The 18,453-nt window shown below is 47.7% G+C and overlaps 1 protein-coding gene and 1 gene segment (V, D, J or C); both read right to left on the bottom strand.

The window, feature by feature from the left end:
- The window catches only part of LOC115161858 (immunoglobulin lambda-1 light chain), a 39,891-nt gene extending 31,918 nt beyond the window's left edge, over positions 1 to 7,973 (bottom strand). The window contains exons 1-4 of the mRNA XM_029712673.1: positions 7,898 to 7,973; positions 7,449 to 7,600; positions 4,773 to 4,877; positions 4,602 to 4,653 (exon numbers count right to left, since the gene is read on the bottom strand). Of these exons, the coding sequence (XP_029568533.1) occupies positions 4,602 to 4,653; positions 4,773 to 4,877; positions 7,449 to 7,600; positions 7,898 to 7,973 (385 nt within the window). The remainder of the gene's footprint in view (positions 1 to 4,601; positions 4,654 to 4,772; positions 4,878 to 7,448; positions 7,601 to 7,897) is intronic.
- A 930-nt stretch (positions 7,974 to 8,903) lies between these two features.
- LOC115161758 (T cell receptor beta variable 9-like) lies at positions 8,904 to 9,510 on the bottom strand. The segment is given in 2 exon segments: positions 8,904 to 9,247; positions 9,412 to 9,510. Coding segments are annotated over 2 exon segments (393 nt in total).
- Positions 9,511 to 18,453: the final 8,943 nt, after the last annotated feature.

Here is an 18,453-nt window from a genome sequence, read left to right as displayed (position 1 = left end):
AATGTATGGTGTGATTGTATGGTGTGATTGTATGGTGTGATTGTATGGTGTGATTGTAAGGTGTGATTGTATGGTGTGATTGTATGGTGTGAATGTATGGTGTGAATGTATGGTGTGATTGTATGGTGTGATTGTATGGTGTGATTGTATGGTGTGATTGTATGGTGTGATTGTATGGTGTGATTGTAAGGTGTGATTGTATGGTGTGAATGTATGGTGTGAATGTATGGTGTGATTGTATGGTGTGATTGTATGGTGTGATTGTATGGTGTGATTGTATGGTGTGATTGTATGGTGTGAATGTATGGTGTGACTGTATGGTGTGATTGTATGGTGTGAATGTATGGTGTGATTGTATGGTGTGATTGTAATGTGTGAATGTATGGTGTGAATGTATGGTGTGATTGTATGGTGTGATTGTAATGTGTGAATGTATGGTGTGAATGTATGGTGTGATTGTATGGTGTGATTGTATGGTGTGATTGTATGGTGTGATTGTATGGTGTGATTGTATGGTGTGATTGTAATGTGTGAATGTATGGTGTGAATGTATGGTGTGATTGTATGGTGTGATTGTATGGTGTGCTGCAATTTTAAAAGATCACACCCATATTAATCAGGCCACACCCACCAAAACGGGAGCAAGCGTACCTCAAGGGCAGTTGAAGACTGGTGCGTTTTGGGGAAATGTGTCATTCAGTATAAACCGTCACGTAATGTAGAAAACATTGAGGCAAACTAAACGCACCCTTGTTCATCGGAGCAGGAACAGGAAGTGACGTCATATCCTTCTGCCACCAAAACAGCTTCATAGACGTGTGGTGCGACTCGACGGAGCGGGTGAGTGTAGGGAAGATGGCGGAAACTCATGTTCTGTTGGAAACTGCTGTCGGGGTGAAGATGAGTGTACAGAGAGTGAGAACGGGCTTGTCGTGAAAAATAAACGAAACGAGAAGTAATGTTGTGATCAATGTTACCTGGGGGATCCGTTTGAAGGAGAAGCATCATCAATGTTACCTGGGGGGATCCGTTGAGTCTCTCCATTCTCATGTAAAGCTAGCCTCTATGAGATACCCTGTAAGAGCTTTATAAGATACCCTGTAAGAGCTTCATGAGATACCCTGTAAGAGCTTTATGAGATACTCTGTAAGAGCTTTATGAGATACCCTGTAAGAGCTCTATGAGATACCCTGTAAGAGCTCTATGAGATATCCTGTAAGAGCTTTATGAGATACCCATAAGAGCTTTATGAGATACCCTGTAAGAGCTTTATGAGATACCCTTAAAGAGCTTTATGAGATACCCTGTAATACCTTTATAAGATACCCTGTAAAAGCTTTATGAGATACCCTGTAAGAGGTTTATGAGATACCCAAAAGAGCTTTATGAGATACCCTTAAAGAGCTTTATGAGATACCCTGTAAGAGCTCTATAAGATACCCTGTAAGAGCTTTATGAGATACCCTGTAAGAGCTTTATAAGATACCCTGTAAGAGCTTTATGAGATACCCTGTAAGAGCTTTATGAGATACCCTGTAAGAGCTTTATAAGATACCCTGTAAGAGCTTCATGAGATACCCTGTAAGAGCTTTATGAGATACTCTGTAAGAGCTTTATGAGATACCCTGTAAGAGCTCTATGAGATACCCTGTAAGAGCTCTATGAGATATCCTGTAAGAGCTTTATGAGATACCCATAAGAGCTTTATGAGATACCCTGTAAGAGCTTTATGAGATACCCTTAAAGAGCTTTATGAGATACCCTGTAATACCTTTATAAGATACCCTGTAAAAGCTTTATGAGATACCCTGTAAGAGGTTTATGAGATACCCAAAAGAGCTTTATGAGATACCCTTAAAGAGCTTTATGAGATACCCTGTAAGAGCTCTATAAGATACCCTGTAAGAGCTTTATGAGATACCCTGTAAGAGCTTTATAAGATACCCTGTAAGAGCTTTATGAGATACCCTGTAAGAGCTTTATGAGATACCCATAAGAGCTTTATGAGATACCCTGTAAGAGCTTTATGAGATACCCTTAAAGAGCTTTATGAGATACCCTGTAAGAGCTCTATGAGATACCCTGTAAGAGCTTTACAATGAATAAAGAATGCTGTCTGGGAGATCTGAATAAGGAATGTTATCTGGGAGGTCTGCTTGAGGTCTCAAAGGAGGTGAAGCATGGGAAAAGTGGAATCAATCATAGTTACCAGGGGTCGGCTCGTTCTGGTCCTGAGAAGTGGAGTCATAGTGACCAGGAGTCGGCTCGTTCTGATTCCTCTCCTCTCCTCTCCTCTCCTCTCCTCTACCCCTCCTCCTCTCCTCTCCTCTCCTCTCTCCTCTCCTCTCCTCTCCTCTCCTCTCCTCTCCTCTCCTCTCCTCTCCTCTCCTCTCCTCTCCTCTCCTCTCCTCTCCTCTACCTCTCCTCTCCTCTCCTCTCCTCTCCTCTCCTCTCCTCTCCTCTCCTCTCCTCTCCCTCTCCTCTCCTCTCCTCCCTGGCTGGTATAGGTTGTTGTAGAGCAGCGAAGCTAGCTGAGTCAATGTGCTGAGCCGGCAGCGCAGTAATACACAGCAGAGTCTACAGACTTCACATTCTTAATCTGCAGAGAGGACTTTAACTGCTCGTCACGGATCATATTGTAATTTGCCTTGTCAAAGATGGGCTCTATGTCCGTCACTCTCGGCCCCATAGAATAAGCCACCAGCTCCATGTTTCCGTTGGTGTTCTGTTTGTACCAGAACATTCTATAGAACTCTGCGTCATCGTGTTCACATTCTAGAGTCCCCGATTCTCCCTCTATTGAAAGAAGATTTGCAGGATGTTGAATGATGTTTACTCCAAATGTTGATTCTGTAGGTAGAAAAACGTCATAATGAATGAAACAGTTATGATTATAGTACTGGTGATGACTGCATGTCTTACAGGTTGAATAAAGTTCTTACCGGTGGTCAGGAGAAACAACACTAACACACAATACAACTTCATATTGACAGTGATGAGAGGCTTGTGAATGAACACTCTGTCTCTCTCTCTTTCTCTGTCTCTCACCCCCACTCTCTCTCTCTGTCTCTCTCTCTGTGTCTTCTGTGTCTCTCACCCCCGCTCTCTCTCTCTCACCCCCGCTCTCTCTCTCTCTCACCCCCAGCTCTCTCTCTCTCTCTCACCCGCTCTCTCTCTCTCACCCCTGCTCTCTCTCTCTCACCCCCGCTCTCTCTCTCTCACCCCTGCTCTCTCTCTCTCACCTCCGATCTCTCTCTCTCACCCCCGCTCTCTCTCTCTCTCACCCCCGCTCTCTCTCTCTCTCACCCCCGCTCTCTCTCTCTCACCCCCGCTCTCTCTCTCTCACCCCCCGCTCTCTCTCTCTCACCCCCCCGCTCTCTCTCTCGCTCACCCCCGCGCTCTCTCTCTCTCACCCCTGCTCTCTCTCTCTCACCCCTGCTCTCTCTCTCTCACCCCCGCTCTCTCTCTCTCACCCCCGCTCTCTCTCTCTCACCCCTGCTCTCTCTCTCTCCCCCCCGCTCTCTCTCTCTCTCACCCCTGCTCTCTCTCTCTCTCACCCCTGCTCTCTCTCTCTCACCCCCGCTCTCTCTCTCACACCCCCGCTCTCTCTCTCTCACCCCCGCTCTCTCTCTCTCACCCCTGCTCTCTCTCTCTCACCCCCGCTCTCTCTCTCTCTCACCCCTGCTCTCTCTCTCTCTCACCCCTGCTCTCTCTCTCTCACCCCCGCTCTCTCTCTCTCTCACCCCCGCTCTCTCTCTCTCACCCCTGCTCTCTCTCTCCCCCCCCTCTCTCTCTCTCACCCCCTCTCTCTCTCTCTCACACCCCCGCTCTCTCTCTCTCACCCCCGCTCTCTCTCTCTCACACCCCCGCTCTCTCTCTCTCCCCCCCTCTCTCTCTCTCACCCCTGCTCTCTCTCTCTTTCACCCCTGCTCTCTCTCTCATATTGTAACAGTGCCCTCCATAGGATGAACTATGAACTATAATGTATGAACTATAATACCCACTTGGCCTACCGTTTACACTACTGCAGTCAGTATGCACCAGTGGAGGCTGCTGAGGGGAGAACGGCTCATAGTAATGTCTGGAACGGAGCAGATGGAATGGCATCAAAACACATGGAAACCATGGAAGCCATGGAAACCATGTCTTTGGTGTATTTGATACCGTTCCCCCTCTTCCGCTCCAGCCATTACAGCGAGCCCGTTCTTCCCTATTAAGGACCCACCAACCTCCTGTGCTATGCATGAATATATCTAGAATGATTTGCAAATGTCTTGGGTTTGACAGACGTTTTTTTTTTTTAATCAATACCAGAAAAGCCACAACTGACAATGTCTTCCTGCTCTGAGCCATCTGTGTGACAGACAGACAGAGACAGACAGACAGAGACAGATAGACAGACAGAGAGAGACTAGGCTGAATCAAAAACAGCACCCTATTCCCTATATAGTGCACTACTTTAGACCAGAGCCCATAGGACCCTGATCAAATGTAGTGCACTATATAGGGAATAGGGTGCCGTTTGGGACTCAGACCACGTCATGTATCATAAACCGAGGAGTGTTGTATTTGTACTGCTCTTCAGGCTGTTGTTTCACTGTGACTAGCAGCGCAGTAGTAGACCCCACTGTCCTCCACAACCAGCTCAGAGATCTGCAATCAATCGAACACATTTAGAAAAAGGCCTTTATGCACGTGCTTATAAATGAACTCAGCCAAGACCCAAAGAGAAGAGACGTCAAGAGGAACCCGGCTCAGATGCTCTCCATCACCTGCAGGATGAACCTGTTCCCCGATGTGTCCAGGTCCTCTTTGTATCGCCCCTGGGTTTTCTCGTACTCCTTAATGAGGAACTCCACTGGGCCTCCATAGCGGACCTGTTGGTTCCAAAGCATGTTATGGTACCACACCTTCTAACCTGCTGGACACCCCACCTCACCTACCAACCTGCTGGCCACCCCACCTACGAATCTGCTGGCCAGCGCACCTACCAACCTGCTGGCCACTCCACCCCACCCCACCTACCAACCTGCTGGCCACTCCACCTCACCCCACCTACCAACCTGCTGGCCACTCCACCCCACCTCACCACCTCACCCCACCTACCAACCTGCTGGCCACTCCACCCCACCTCACCTAGCAATCTGCTGGCCACTCCACCCCACCCCACCTACCAACCTGCTGGCCACTCCACCCCACCCCACCTACCAACCTGCTGGCCACTCCACCTCAACCCACCTCACCTACCAACCTGCTGGCCACTCCACCTCACCCCACCTCACCTACCAACCTGCTGGCCACTCCACCCCACCTACCAACCTGCTGGCCACCCCACCTCACCTACCAACCTGCTGGCCACCACACCTCACCCCACCTCACCTACCAACCTGCTGGCCACCCCACCTCACCTACCAACCTGCTGGCCACCCCACCTCACCCCACCTCACCTACCAACCTGCTGGCCACTCCACCCCACCTCACCTACCAACCTGCTGGCCACCCCACCTCACCTACCAACCTGCTGGCCACTCCACCTCACCCCACCCCACCTACCAACCTGCTGGCCACTCCACCCCACCTACCAACCTGCTGGCCACTCCACCTCATATAATCTTCACCCAGCATATCCAGAAGAGGACTGGCCACCCCTCATAGCCTGGTTCCTCTCTAGGTTTCTTCCTAGGTTCTGGCCTTTCTAGGGAGTTTTACCTAGCCACCGTGCTTCTACACCTGCATTGCTTGCTGTTTGGGGTTTTAGGCTGGGTTTCTATATAGCACTTTGAGATGTCAGCTGATGTAAGAAGGGCTTTATAAATACATTTGATTTGATTTGATTTATATTACTTTCCAAACATTCAATATCACAAGCAGTGTGATACTTATTCTTAATAGACTACAAATTGCCAGAAGAGATCACTCTGGAGTCAGATGTTAACAGAATGTTGTAATTAAATACAAAAAGTGAGAGAATCAGGCACACAGAATGTGTTTAAAGTGAGAATTAGGCTGGTCTGATGAATTAGGCAGGTCTGATGAATTAGGCAGGTCTGATGAATTAGGCAGGTCTGATGAATTAGGTAGGTCTGATGAATTAGGCAGGTCTGATGAATTAGGCAGGTCTGATGAATTAGGCAGGTCTGATGAATTAGGTAGGTCTGATGAATTAGGCTGGTCTGATGAATTAGGCTGGTCTGATGAATTAGGCAGGTCTGATGAATTAGGCTGGTCTGATGAATTAGGTAGGTCTGATGAATTAGGCTGGTCTGATGAATTAGGCAGGTCTGATGAATTAGGCTGGTCTGATGAATTAGGCTGGTCTGATGAATTAGGCTGGTCTGATGAATTAGGCAGGTCTGATGAATTAGGCAGGTCTGATGAATTAGGCAGGTCTGATGAATTAGGCTGGTCTGATGAATTAGGCAGGTCTGATGACTTAGGCAGGTCTGATGACTTAGGCAGGTCTGATGACTTAGGCAGGTCTGATGAATTAGGCAGGTCTGATGAATTAGGCTGGTCTGATGAATTAGGCTGGTCTGATGAATTAGGCTGGTCTGATGAATTAGGCAGGTCTGATGAATTAGGCAGGTCTGATGAATTAGGCTGGTCTGATGAATTAGGCAGGTCTGATGAATTAGGCTGGTCTGATGAATTAGGCAGGTCTGATGAATTAGGCTGGTCTGATGAATTAGGCTGGTCTGATGAATTAGGCAGGTCTGATGAATTAGGCAGGTCTGATGAATTAGGCTGGTCTGATGCAGAATTCTTTCCTATTTCACATATAATGTATTTCATTTTTGCAAAAAATAATTTGTGTGTAGTTCCAAAAGTGTAGTTCCGTACACGGTAAAACAGTAGTGTGTAGTTCCAGTAGTTAGCTACACCGCTACATGGTAAAACAGTAGTGTGTAGTTCCAGTAGTTAGCTACACCGCTACATGGTAAAACAGTAGTGTGTAGTTCCAGTAGTTCGCTACACCGCTACATGGTAAAACAGTAGTGTGTAGTTCCAGTAGTTAGCTACACCGCTACATGGTAAAACAGTAGTGTGTAGTTCCAGTAGTTAGCTACACCGCTACATGGTAAAACAGTAGTGTGTAGTTCCAGTAGTTAGCTACACCGCTACATGGTTAAACAGTAGTGTGTAGTTCCAGTAGTTAGCTACACCACTACATGGTAAAACAGTAGTGTGTAGTTCCAGTAGTTAGCTACATCGCTATATGGTAAAACAGTAGTGTGTAGTTCCAGTAGTTAGCTACACCGCTACATGGTAAAACAGTAATTAACTACTGACAACACTCCCAAGATATTAATTTAGTCCAACTACCACCAAGCTACTGCAAAATGTAATTAATTGACTAGTTGAAGTAAATGCAGTTCACTGCTCCTCAACACTGATCCTACAACAGAAGAGAGTACCGACATGCATAATGCCCTGGTGACTTCTCTGACCTGTCGGTACCACATCATGGTGTAGCTGGGCATGCTGAAGCCTGGACCCAGGGAGCACTGCAGGGTGACTGGACCGGAGGTGGTGGTGTTACCAGGAAGGGTGAGGAGCTGTCTGGGCTGAAGCACTACGGGGGCTGCTGCTCCACACTGACCTGTAGAGAAGAGAGGAGAGGAGAACAGGGGAGAGGAGAGAGGAGAAGAGAGGAGGGCAGTGGAGGGGATCAGGGGAGAGGATCAGGGGAGAGGAAGAGAGGAGAAGAGAGGAGAGGAGAGGAAAAGAGAGGAGGGCAGAGGAGAGGAGGGCAGGGGAGAGGATCAGGGGAGAGGAGAGGAAGAGAGGAGAAGAGAGGAGGAAGAAGAGAGACAAGCCATCACTGTGTCTATTAAGAGTTGGTAGAACTCTAATTACTCCATGAATCCCAGCTACTAAGCTAACCTCAGACACTCACTTGGGGACAGGAGAAACAGCCAACTCAGGAGGACTACAGGATGCATCATGTCACTCATCGTCTCTGTGAATGACATTCAACCTCATTGTACACACAGCACGGCTCTCACTGAGACCCCTCCCCCAGGGTCGCTGAAGCCCCTCCTCCAGGGTCACTGTGGCCCCTCCCCCCTCGTCACTGATGCCCCTCCCCCAGGGTCACTGAAGCCCCTCCTCCAGGGTCACTGAGGCCCCTCCCCCATCGTCACTAATGCCCCTCCCCAGGGTCACTGAGGCCCCTCCCCTAGGGTCACTGAGGCCCCTCCCCATCATCACTGAGGCCCCTCCCCAGGATCACTGAGGCCCCTCCCCATCATCACTGATGCCCCTCCCCAGGGTCACTGAGGCCCATCCCCATGGGTCACTGAAACCCCTCCCCCTGGGTCGCTGAAGCCACTCCCCCAAGGTCACTAATGGCATCAGCCTGCTTCAGTTCAGCTGGGCCCCAGTGTACTCGCATACTCCGTGAAGATCGCTTAAAAAACGAGAAAAAAGCGGCAATGGTACTGTTTGTCCATCTTGAGATGCTGTAGCCAGTATACACTTCCTCAAAATAGTCAGAATTAATCTAAGACAACTCAATACATCTGTCATTCATTTTGACATTTTTACAGATTCGATTTTTGTCTCGCAATTTAAAATTTTAACTAAGATGCGTGGTGCTGTATTTCTCAATGACAAAGAGACATCTCTCGTTGAAAACAAAAACTTTGATAAAGAATCTCTACTGTTGACCAATCACCGAAGAAGGAGCATAGACTTCGGCTACTGACATTTTATGTACCCGATCAGCCGAAAATAAAATGAACAAAAACGTCACAAAATGTCGTCATAATATATGCACAAACTCTTCCGAACTGAAATATGCGGACGCCTTAACACAAACTCTCTGAAGTTAACCACCAGATGTAAAAAAAGACAGAATGAAAAGCTGGAGCTACGTTGGATTTCCTGTGCGTGTGTGTGTGTCAGGTTTTTAGTGAGGGGCTGACGTAAAGCCACATCACTGTGCGACTGGCTGCGCAGAAATACACAGCAGAGTCTGCTAATGTTAGTTTGGAGATGACCAGAGTTCCATTCAGGTCTCCCTGTCTCTTCAGACTGAACCTCTCCTCAAACAAACCCTCGTAGTTAGGCTCAGTGGTGCTGTAACTGTACCCTATCAGAGTCATACCAGGACTGGCCTGTCTCTGTTGGTACCACAGCATCACCAACAGGTTACTGTCATCATGGCTACAGCGGATCTCCGCCTCGCGCCCATCCTTCACTGTCAGAGACGGAGACTGATGAAACGCAACACACTTTACATGACCTGTTGAAAAGCCAGTTTAGAGAGTGATTATGAATTCAGAATTCACCAAAGCTGGCAATCAGAAAGTTGATGATACAGAATTCACCAAAAAGCATATTAAGACAGATACAGTAAGCTACAGTTAGCTATTAAATGTATTCATGTTGAGATTGAGGGAACCTCACATGGAAATAAAATGAAGAACAAGCCTAGTCCATATGTTGTTGGAGACATCCTTCTACACAGAACTGAAAGTACCAGCTGCCTTCTACAGCAGTGTAGAGAGAGAGAGAGAGTTGTATTCATCACCACACCCTCTTGATAAATGTTATAATGTCTGGGCTGTGCCTCCCCCTGTCGGATAGACTTCCTGCTAGGCTGTGCCTCCCCCTGTCGGATAGACATCCTGCCAGGCTGGTACTCCCCCTGTCGGATAGACTTCCTGCCAGGCTGGTACTCCCCCTGTCGGATAGACATCCTGCCAGGCTGTGCCTCCCCCTGTCGGATATACTTCCTGCCAGGCTGTGCCTCCCCCTGTCGGATAGACATCCTGCCAGGCCGTGCCTCCCCCTGTCGGATTGACTTCCTGCCAGGCTATGCCTACAGTATCTTCACATAGAGGGTCATGTCAGTCAGGTGCCAGACAGTGCCTCCTGGCAGCCTCCCAAAATGTGATTTTGTCACAGAGTTGAGCATCCCTGCTTCACTAATTTACTGGCAGCACACAGATACACTGCCTGGTCCCTTCTCTGCATCCTCTGGACTGTCAGAGACCACTGAATTACAGATATCCTACTTCACTCCTGGCTCTCTGGGCTCCACACCTTGAATCCAGACTTAAACTCTGCCTCATAGCTCAGTGATCCAGCTGGGAACTCTGCCTCATAGCTCAGTGATCCAGCTGGGAACTCTGCCTCATAGCTCAGTGATCCAGCTGGGAACTCTGCCTCATAGCTCAGTGATCCAGCTGGGAACTCTGCCTCATAGCTCAGTGATCCAGCTGGGAACTCTGCCTCATAGCTCAGCGATCCAGCTGGGAACTCTGCCTCATAGCTCAATGATCCAGCTGGGAACTCTGCCTCATAGCTCAGCGATCCAGCTGGGAACTCTGCCTCATAGCTCAGTGATCCAGCTGGGAACTCTGTCTCATAGCTCAGTGATCCAGCTGGGAACTCTGCTTCATAGCTCAGTGATCCAGCAGGGAACTCTGCCTCATAGCTCTGTGATCCAGCTGGGAACTCTGCCTCATCGCTCAGTGATCCAGCTGGGAACTCTGCTTCATAGCTCAGTGATCCAGCTGGGAACTATGCTTCATAGTTCAGTGACCCAGCTGGGAACTCTGCCTCATAGCTCAATGATCCAGCTGGGAACTCTGCCTCATAGCTCAGTGATCCAGCTGGGAACTCTGCCTCATAGCTCAGTGATCCAGCTGGGAACTCTGCCTCATAGCTCAGTGATCCAGCTGGGAACTCTGCCTCATAGCTCAGTAGCTCAGTGATCCAGCTGGGAACTCTGCCTCATAGCTCAGTGATCCAGCTGGGAACTCTGCCTCATAGCTCAGTGATCCAGCTGGGAACTCTGCCTCATAGCTCAGTGATCCAGCTGGGAACTCTGCCTCATAGCTCAGTGATCCAGCTGGGAACTCTGCCTCATAGCTCAGCGATCCAGCTGGGAACTCTGCCTCATAGCTCAATGATCCAGCTGGGAACTCTGCCTCATAGCTCAGCGATCCAGCTGGGAACTCTGCCTCATAGCTCAGTGATCCAGCTGGGAACTCTGTCTCATAGCTCAGTGATCCAGCTGGGAACTCTGCTTCATAGCTCAGTGATCCAGCTGGGAACTCTGCTTCATAGTTCAGTGATCCAGCTGGGAACTCTGCCTCATAGCTCAGTGATCCAGCTGGGAACTCTGCCTCATAGCTCAGTGATCCAGCTGGGAACTCTGCCTCATAGCTCAGTGATCCAGCTGGGAACTCTGCCTCATAGCTCAGTAGCTCAGTGATCCAGCTGGGAACTCTGCCTCATAGCTCAGTGATCCAGCTGGGAACTCTGCCTCATAGCTCAGTGATCCAGCTGGGAACTCTGCCTCATAGCTCAGTGATCCAGCTGGGAACTCTGTCTCATAGCGCAGTGATCCAGCTGGGAACTCTGCCTCATAGCTCAGTGATCCAGCTGGGAACCTGGCTAGTAGTTTAAGGTCCTCTCCCTGGAAATGCCTGTCCCAGTATATGTAGTCATAGTCAGTGTTAATCAGGTAACGGCATGACCACGGAGGTGTTGGGTTGGTTACAGATGGACCTGGGCCACTGTCTGAATCACCACTGTCTGAATCACCACTGTCTGAATCACCACTCTCTGAATCACCACTGTCTGATTCACCACTGTCTCAATCACCACTGTCTGAATCATCACTCTCTGAATCACCACTGTTTGAATCACCACTGTATAAATCATCACTGTCTGAATCATCACTGTCTGATTCACCACTGTCTGATTCACCACTGTCTGAATCATCACTGTCTGAATCACCACTGTCTGATTCACCACTGTCTGATTCACCACTGTCTGAATCACCACTGTCTGAATCATTACTGTCTGATTCACCACTGTCTGAATCACTATTGTCTGAATCACCACTGTCTGAATCATTACTGTCTGATTCACCACTGTCTGAATCATCAGTCTGAATCAGAGGAGGGAGAGAAGAGAAGACAATATAAGAGACATTTCAGTCAAGAATGAGATGCATTGAAATAATTTTTGGTCCAAAAAGTTGTGACTCTTACGTGGGGTTTCCATTTCAATAAATAAAGTTGACAATGAATGTTCACCGTACCTGTATGTCAGAGGATGGAGACAGTGAGGGAGATGAGAACTGTGATCATGTTGTCTCAGTGAAGGATGGTGGAGAGATGAGAACTGTGATCATGTTGTCTCAGTGAAGGATAGTGGAGAGATGGGAACTGTGATCATGTTGTCTCAGTGAAGGATAGTGGAGAGATGGGAACAGTGATCATGTTGTCTCAGTGAAGGATGCTGGAGAGATGAGAACTGTGATCATGTTGTCTCAGTGAAGGATGGTGGAGAGATGAGAACTGTGATCATGTTGTCTCAGTGAAGGATAGTGGAGAGATGGGAACTGTGATCATGTTGTCTCAGTGAAAGATGCTGGAGAGATGAGAACTGTGATCATGTTGTCTCAGTGAAGGATGGTGGAGAGATGAGAACTGTGATCATGTTGTCTCGGTGAAGGGTGCTGGAGAGATGAGAATTGTCGCTGCAACTTCCGTACGGACTCGGGAGAGGCGAAGGTCGAGAGCCGTGCGTTCTCCGAAACACAACCCAACCAAGTTGCACTGCTTCTTGACACAATGCACACTTAAACCGGAAGCCAGCCGCACCAATGTGTCGGGGGAAACACCGTACACCTGGCGGCGACCGTGTCAGCGTGCACTGCGCCCGGCCCGCCACATGAGTCGCTAGAGCGCGATGGGACAAGGACCTCCCTGCCGACCGCTGCGCCACTCGGGAGGCCCTAGAGAGGGGTTTTTGTAGAGGAGGGGGGTAGAGAGGCATTTTGAAGGGGGAGTAGAGAGGGGTTTTTATACGGGAACCTCAGTCTCCTAACCTGTTACATTAATTCTCCAAACCTGCTGAGTATGTTCACCTAACCTGCTATGAAAAAGTCCCTTTGATAAGGAGAGGGAATCTAGAGGGGTTTTTATAGAGGAAGGAGGGGGATCTAGAGCTGTCCAGGCACTAGGAGATGAATGTCGCCACCTGGGTGTCAGAAGTGGGGAAGGAGAAGAGTAGTTGAGAGTCATCCGCATAGCAAAGGTAAGAGAGACCATGTGAAGATATGACGGAGCCGAGTGACTTGGTATAAATAGAAAAGAGGGCCTAGAACCGAGCCCTGGTGGACACCAGTAGTGAGAGTACGTGGTGCAGACACAGATCCTCTCCACGTCACCTGGAAGCAGCAACCTGCAAGGTAGGATGCGATCCAGGAGTGTGTAGAGCCTGAGACGCCCAGAGAGAGAGGATGATCTGATGGTTGATGTTGTCGAAGGCAGTGGATAGAGGAGGATAAGGACAGAGGGGAGATAGTCAGCTTTGGAAGAGAGGAGAGCCTCTGTGACACAGAGAAGAACAGTCTTAGTTGAGTGACCCTCCTTGAAGCCTAACTGGTTAGGGTTGTCATCACATGGCCCTTTCTGGGTATAGATCATGGCTTCCCCCCTCTCTCTCTCACTCTCTCCTACACCCAGGTTCAGTTATCTCAGGTCGTAAATTCCTGAGATAACTGAAAATACTGCCCCCTAGCCCAGACAGGTTAACTAAGTCATTGGCCCCGTGAGCACAGACACGATCAGGCGTCATAGAACCGCCTTTTCTACTGTTACGAATAAAAACCCCCCCTGAGGAAATCCTCTTCAGACCACGCATACCTCGGTGTAAACTGAGGTGGCACAGGTTTGAGTACCAAGACTAGAAAACCATACCATGTGGAGCATTGGCTACACGGCTGGAAATGGTTAAACTCTGAGACTATCGATCCCTACAGAATAAGAGCAAATCTTGGATACTAATTACTAGTCTACAGCTAGAAATTATGTAAACCTGGGATGCGACTACCGACAACCACCAAAACATCTATTCTATGAGAACATTTCCGAATGGTACTCTGAAGTATCCATTCTACCCATAAAAGACTTTGATCTTCAGGGAAACAGAAAGAGAGAGAGAGAGAGACTCGGATGAACTCTCCAGCAAACGGACCGGATTCCAACAGAGAAGATCATGACACATGGGCGTAAATATATATTGATTGCAATTATTCCCGAATGAGTGAGCGTTCATGTGCAAAGGATTAGCATTTCAATTAATATAATTATCACCTGTGTGTAGTGACTCCCTTTTGTCTTTCCTGCTTCTTTCTCAGTCCACGCCCACTTCCCTTTGTCCACCAAGCCGTCATATCGGCTTAGCCCACTAGGGAACCTCCCCTATCATTTGTTAGTAACATATATACTGTTTGTTTAGGCATTTCTGTGATTATTTAGTTAGTTAGTAAATAAATGACTAAGCAAATTGATGTATGGATGATTCATAGTAAAGGCTGGGTTCGTGCAGATAACCAACAATTTACGACGTTTTGAATGAAACTAACGTGAGGTAAAGAATAATTAATTAATTAGAAGACTAATTGATCAGATATTAAAATATCTGAAGAGTTATATTCAGAAAATTATAACTTTGCAATCTCAAGATTTTCCGTGGTGCCCCGATTTACTAGTTAATTACATCTACATGATTAGTTTAATCACGTAATAATAATTACAGAGAATTGATTTGATAAAATAACAGTCTTCAATTTTAATGATGCGCCAAAGACACGACAGGGTCAAGAAGATCGTTCTGAGAGAGGTAACGAGAGAGTTGGTCAGAGACGCTCAAGTGTTTTGGAAAGAAAAGAAAGAAGGGATACCGGTTTCTAGTTTTTGACGTCAGTGGGGTCGAGTGTTGGTGTCTTCAGGAGGGGAGCGACTCAGGCCATCTTAAAGTTAGAATGAACGCAGCCAGTGGCCAGACCTCACTAGTCGCAGGATGTCATCTGGAGAGAGAGGGGAGAAAGAGGTAAAGGCGTAGGGTAGATCTGTGTGAGTGAGACCAGTGGACTCAGTAGGCTGAGTGAAAGAGGAGTGAATGTTGTCAACCTTTTTTTCAAAGTGGTTGACAAAGTCATCCGCGGGGGGGGGGAGGTAGAGGATTGAGAGAGAGGAGAAAGTGGAGAAGAGTTTCCCAGCGTTGGAGGCAGGAGCTTGAAATCTAGAGTGATAGAAAGTGCCATTATCAGCTGATACAGAGGAAGAGAAGGTAGAGAGGTGTGTACAAACAGACTAGCTATGACCTTCGTAAGACGACAGTACAGGGTCTCTGCTCCTGACTCTCCTCCCTTTCTGCATCTTTTGACTCTCACAGTCCCCTTTCCTCCCAGCCGGCCCAACCTTCCCCTCTCGCTCCGTGGCTGAGTGACTCACTGCATGCTAAACGTACGACTGAGATAACGGGATTTGTCACGCTGACTGATGGGTTTAGAAGAGATAACGGGACCTGTCAGGGTGAGTGATGGGTTTAGAGGAGATAACGGGACCTGTCACGCTGAGGGATGGGTTTAGAAGAGATAACGGGACCTGTCACGCTGACTGATGGGTTCTGAAGAGATAACGGGACCTGTCACGCTGAGGGATGGTTTTTCAAAAGCAGTATGTGGCTCCTGTCGTAATCTTCTACTCAAATACAGAGCCTTCAGAAAGTATTCATACCCCTTGACTTAGTACACATTTAGTTGTGTCACAGGCTGAATTCAAAATGGATTAAATATATGTTTTTTTCTCACCCATCTACACACAATACCCCGTAAGGACAAAGTGAAAACATGTTTTTAGAAATGTTTATATGCAGACATTTTTACAGAAATGTCTAATTTACATATTATTCACACCCGAGTCAATACTTGTTAGAATCACCTTTGCCTGTGAGTCTTTCTGGGTAAGTCTCTAAGAACTTTGCCCACCTTGGATTGTACAAATTTGTCATTTCAAAAAAAAAATATATATTCTTCAAGCTCTGTCAAGTTGGTTGTTGATCATTGCTAGAATGCCATTTTCAAGTCTTGCCATATATTTTCAAGCAGGTTTAAGTCAAAACTGTAACTAGGCCACTCAGGAACATTCAATGTCGTCTTGGTAAGCAACTCCAGTGTATATTTGACCTTGTGTTTTAGGTTATTGGCTTGCTGAAAGGTGAATTTGTCTCCCAGTGTCTTTTCTAAAGCAAACTGAACCAGGTTTTCCTCTAGGATTTTACCTGTGCTTAGCTCTATTCCATTTATTTTTATCCTAAAAAATTCCCTAGTCTTTGCCAATGACAAGCATACCCATAACATGATGCAGCCACCCCCATGCTTGAAAATATGAGGAGTGGTACTCAGTGATGTGTTCTGTTGGATTTGGCCCAAACATAACGCTTTGTAACGCTTTGGCCCAATTTTGTACTGTATTACTTTTGTGCCTTATTGCAAACAGGATGCATGTTTTGGGATATTTTTTTTCTGTACATGTCACGTCCTGACCTGTAAAAGGGGTCATTTGTCATTGTAGTATGGTCAGGGCGTGGCAGGGGGTGTTGTTTTTGTGTGTTTTGGGGTTGGTTTGTTTAGAGGGGATTGGTTCTAGTTTTCATTTTCTATGTTCATTTTCTATGTGTGGCCGAGTATGGTTTCCAATCAGAGGCAGGTGTCTTTTGTTGTCTCTGATTGGAAGCCACACTTAGGCAGCCCTTTTTTCCTTTGGGTTTGTGGGTGGATGTTTTCCATATAGTCTGTGCACCTTACGGAACTGTTTTGTCGTATTGTTTATTTTGGTTAAGTGTTCACGTTAATAAAAGAAGATGAGCACTATACACGCTGCGCCTTGGTCCAATCCTTCCGACGCTTATGACAGAACCACCCACCGAAAGAAGACCAAGCAGCGGGGTAAGGAGCAGGAGAAGTATTTGGAGTCGTGGACGTGGGAGGAGATTTCAGACGGGAAAGGACCCTGGAGGCAGGCTGGGGTTGTATCGTCAACCGAAGGTGGAACTGGAGGCAGAGCGGCGCTACTACGAGGCGCTGTATAAGCCAAGAGGCAAGTGCGAGAGGCAGCCCCCCCAAAAACACGGGGAGTTGGGCAGAGTCAGGGTCAACTCCCCGTGCTTACCGTGGGGAGCGGGTGACGAGGAGAGCACCGAGCTATGCGGAAATGCGCACGGTATCGCCCATATGCACGCACAGTCCGGTGCGGTCAGTACGGGCTCCGCAGCGTTGCCGGGCGAGAGTTGGCCGGCAACCAGGGAGAAGTGTGCCTGCGCAGCGCATCTGGCCACCAGTGCGTCTCCTCGGTCCAGCTTACCCTGCGCCTGCTCTACGCACGGCAGCCCTCACTCTCCAGCACAGCCCAGTTCGTCCTTTGCCAGCGCTCCGCCCGTGCCGGGCTACAGTGGCCATACAGCCAGGATGAGGTGTGCCAGCCCTGAGCTCCAGACCGCCGGTGCGCCTCCATGGCCCAGTGTGCCCCGTGCCTGCTCTGCGCACCCAGTCTCCTGTAAGTCTCCCCATAAAATAGCTCTTACACAGCCTGGAGGTGTGTTGGGTCATTGTGCTGTTGAAAAACAAATGATAGTCCCATGAAGCCCAAACCAGATGGGATGGCGTATCGCTGCAGAATGCTGTGGTAGCCATGCTAGTTAAGTATGCCTTGAATTCTAAATAAATCACAGACAGTTTCACCAGCAAAGCACCCCTACACCATAAGCTGGTTGAGAGAATGCCAAGAGTATGCAAAGCTGTCATCAAGGTGAAGGGTGGATATTTGAAGAATACTTTTTTGGTTACTACATGATTCCATGTGTTATTTTATCGTTTTGATGTAAAAATAAAGAAAAACCCTTGAATGAGTAGGTGTTCTAGAACTTTTGACCGGTAGTGTAATCATGTACCTTCACCTGATATACTGAACCTTACCTTCACCTGATATACTGAACCTTACCTTCACCTGGTATACTGAACCTTACCTTCACCTGATATACTGAACCTCACCTTCACCTGATATACTGAACCTTACCTTCACCTGATATACTGAACCTCACCTTCACCTGGTATACTGAACCCTACCTTCACCTGATATACTGAACCTTACCTTCACCTGATATACTGAACCTTACCTTCACCTGGTATACTGAACCTCACCTTCACCTGATATACTGAACCTTACCTTCACCTGGTATACTGAACCTTACCTTCACCTGATATACTGAACCTTACCTTCACCTGGTATACTGAACCTTACCTTCACCTGGTATACTGAACCTTACCTGCACCTGATATACTGAACCTTACCTTCACCTGATATACTGAACCTCACCTTCACCTGGTATACTGAACCCTACCTTCACCTGATATACTGAACCTTACCTTCACCTGATATACTGAACCTTACCTTCACCTGGTATACTGAACCTTACCTTCACCTGATATACTGAACCTTACCTTCACCTGATAGCCAGAGGAGTGAGACAGTGGCTCTGAGGAGAACTCTGATCATGCTGTCTGTCTGTCTGTCCTGTAAAGTTAGATCTATGTCTTTGTTCTGAGGTAGGAGGAGCTTATAGCTGACCTATCACCCTACA

Source organism: Salmo trutta, chromosome 25, assembly GCF_901001165.1.
Source record: "Salmo trutta chromosome 25, fSalTru1.1, whole genome shotgun sequence".
In the NCBI taxonomy this organism is placed as follows: Eukaryota; Metazoa; Chordata; class Actinopteri; order Salmoniformes; family Salmonidae; genus Salmo; species Salmo trutta.
This window is presented reverse-complemented; position numbering and strand designations above follow the sequence as displayed.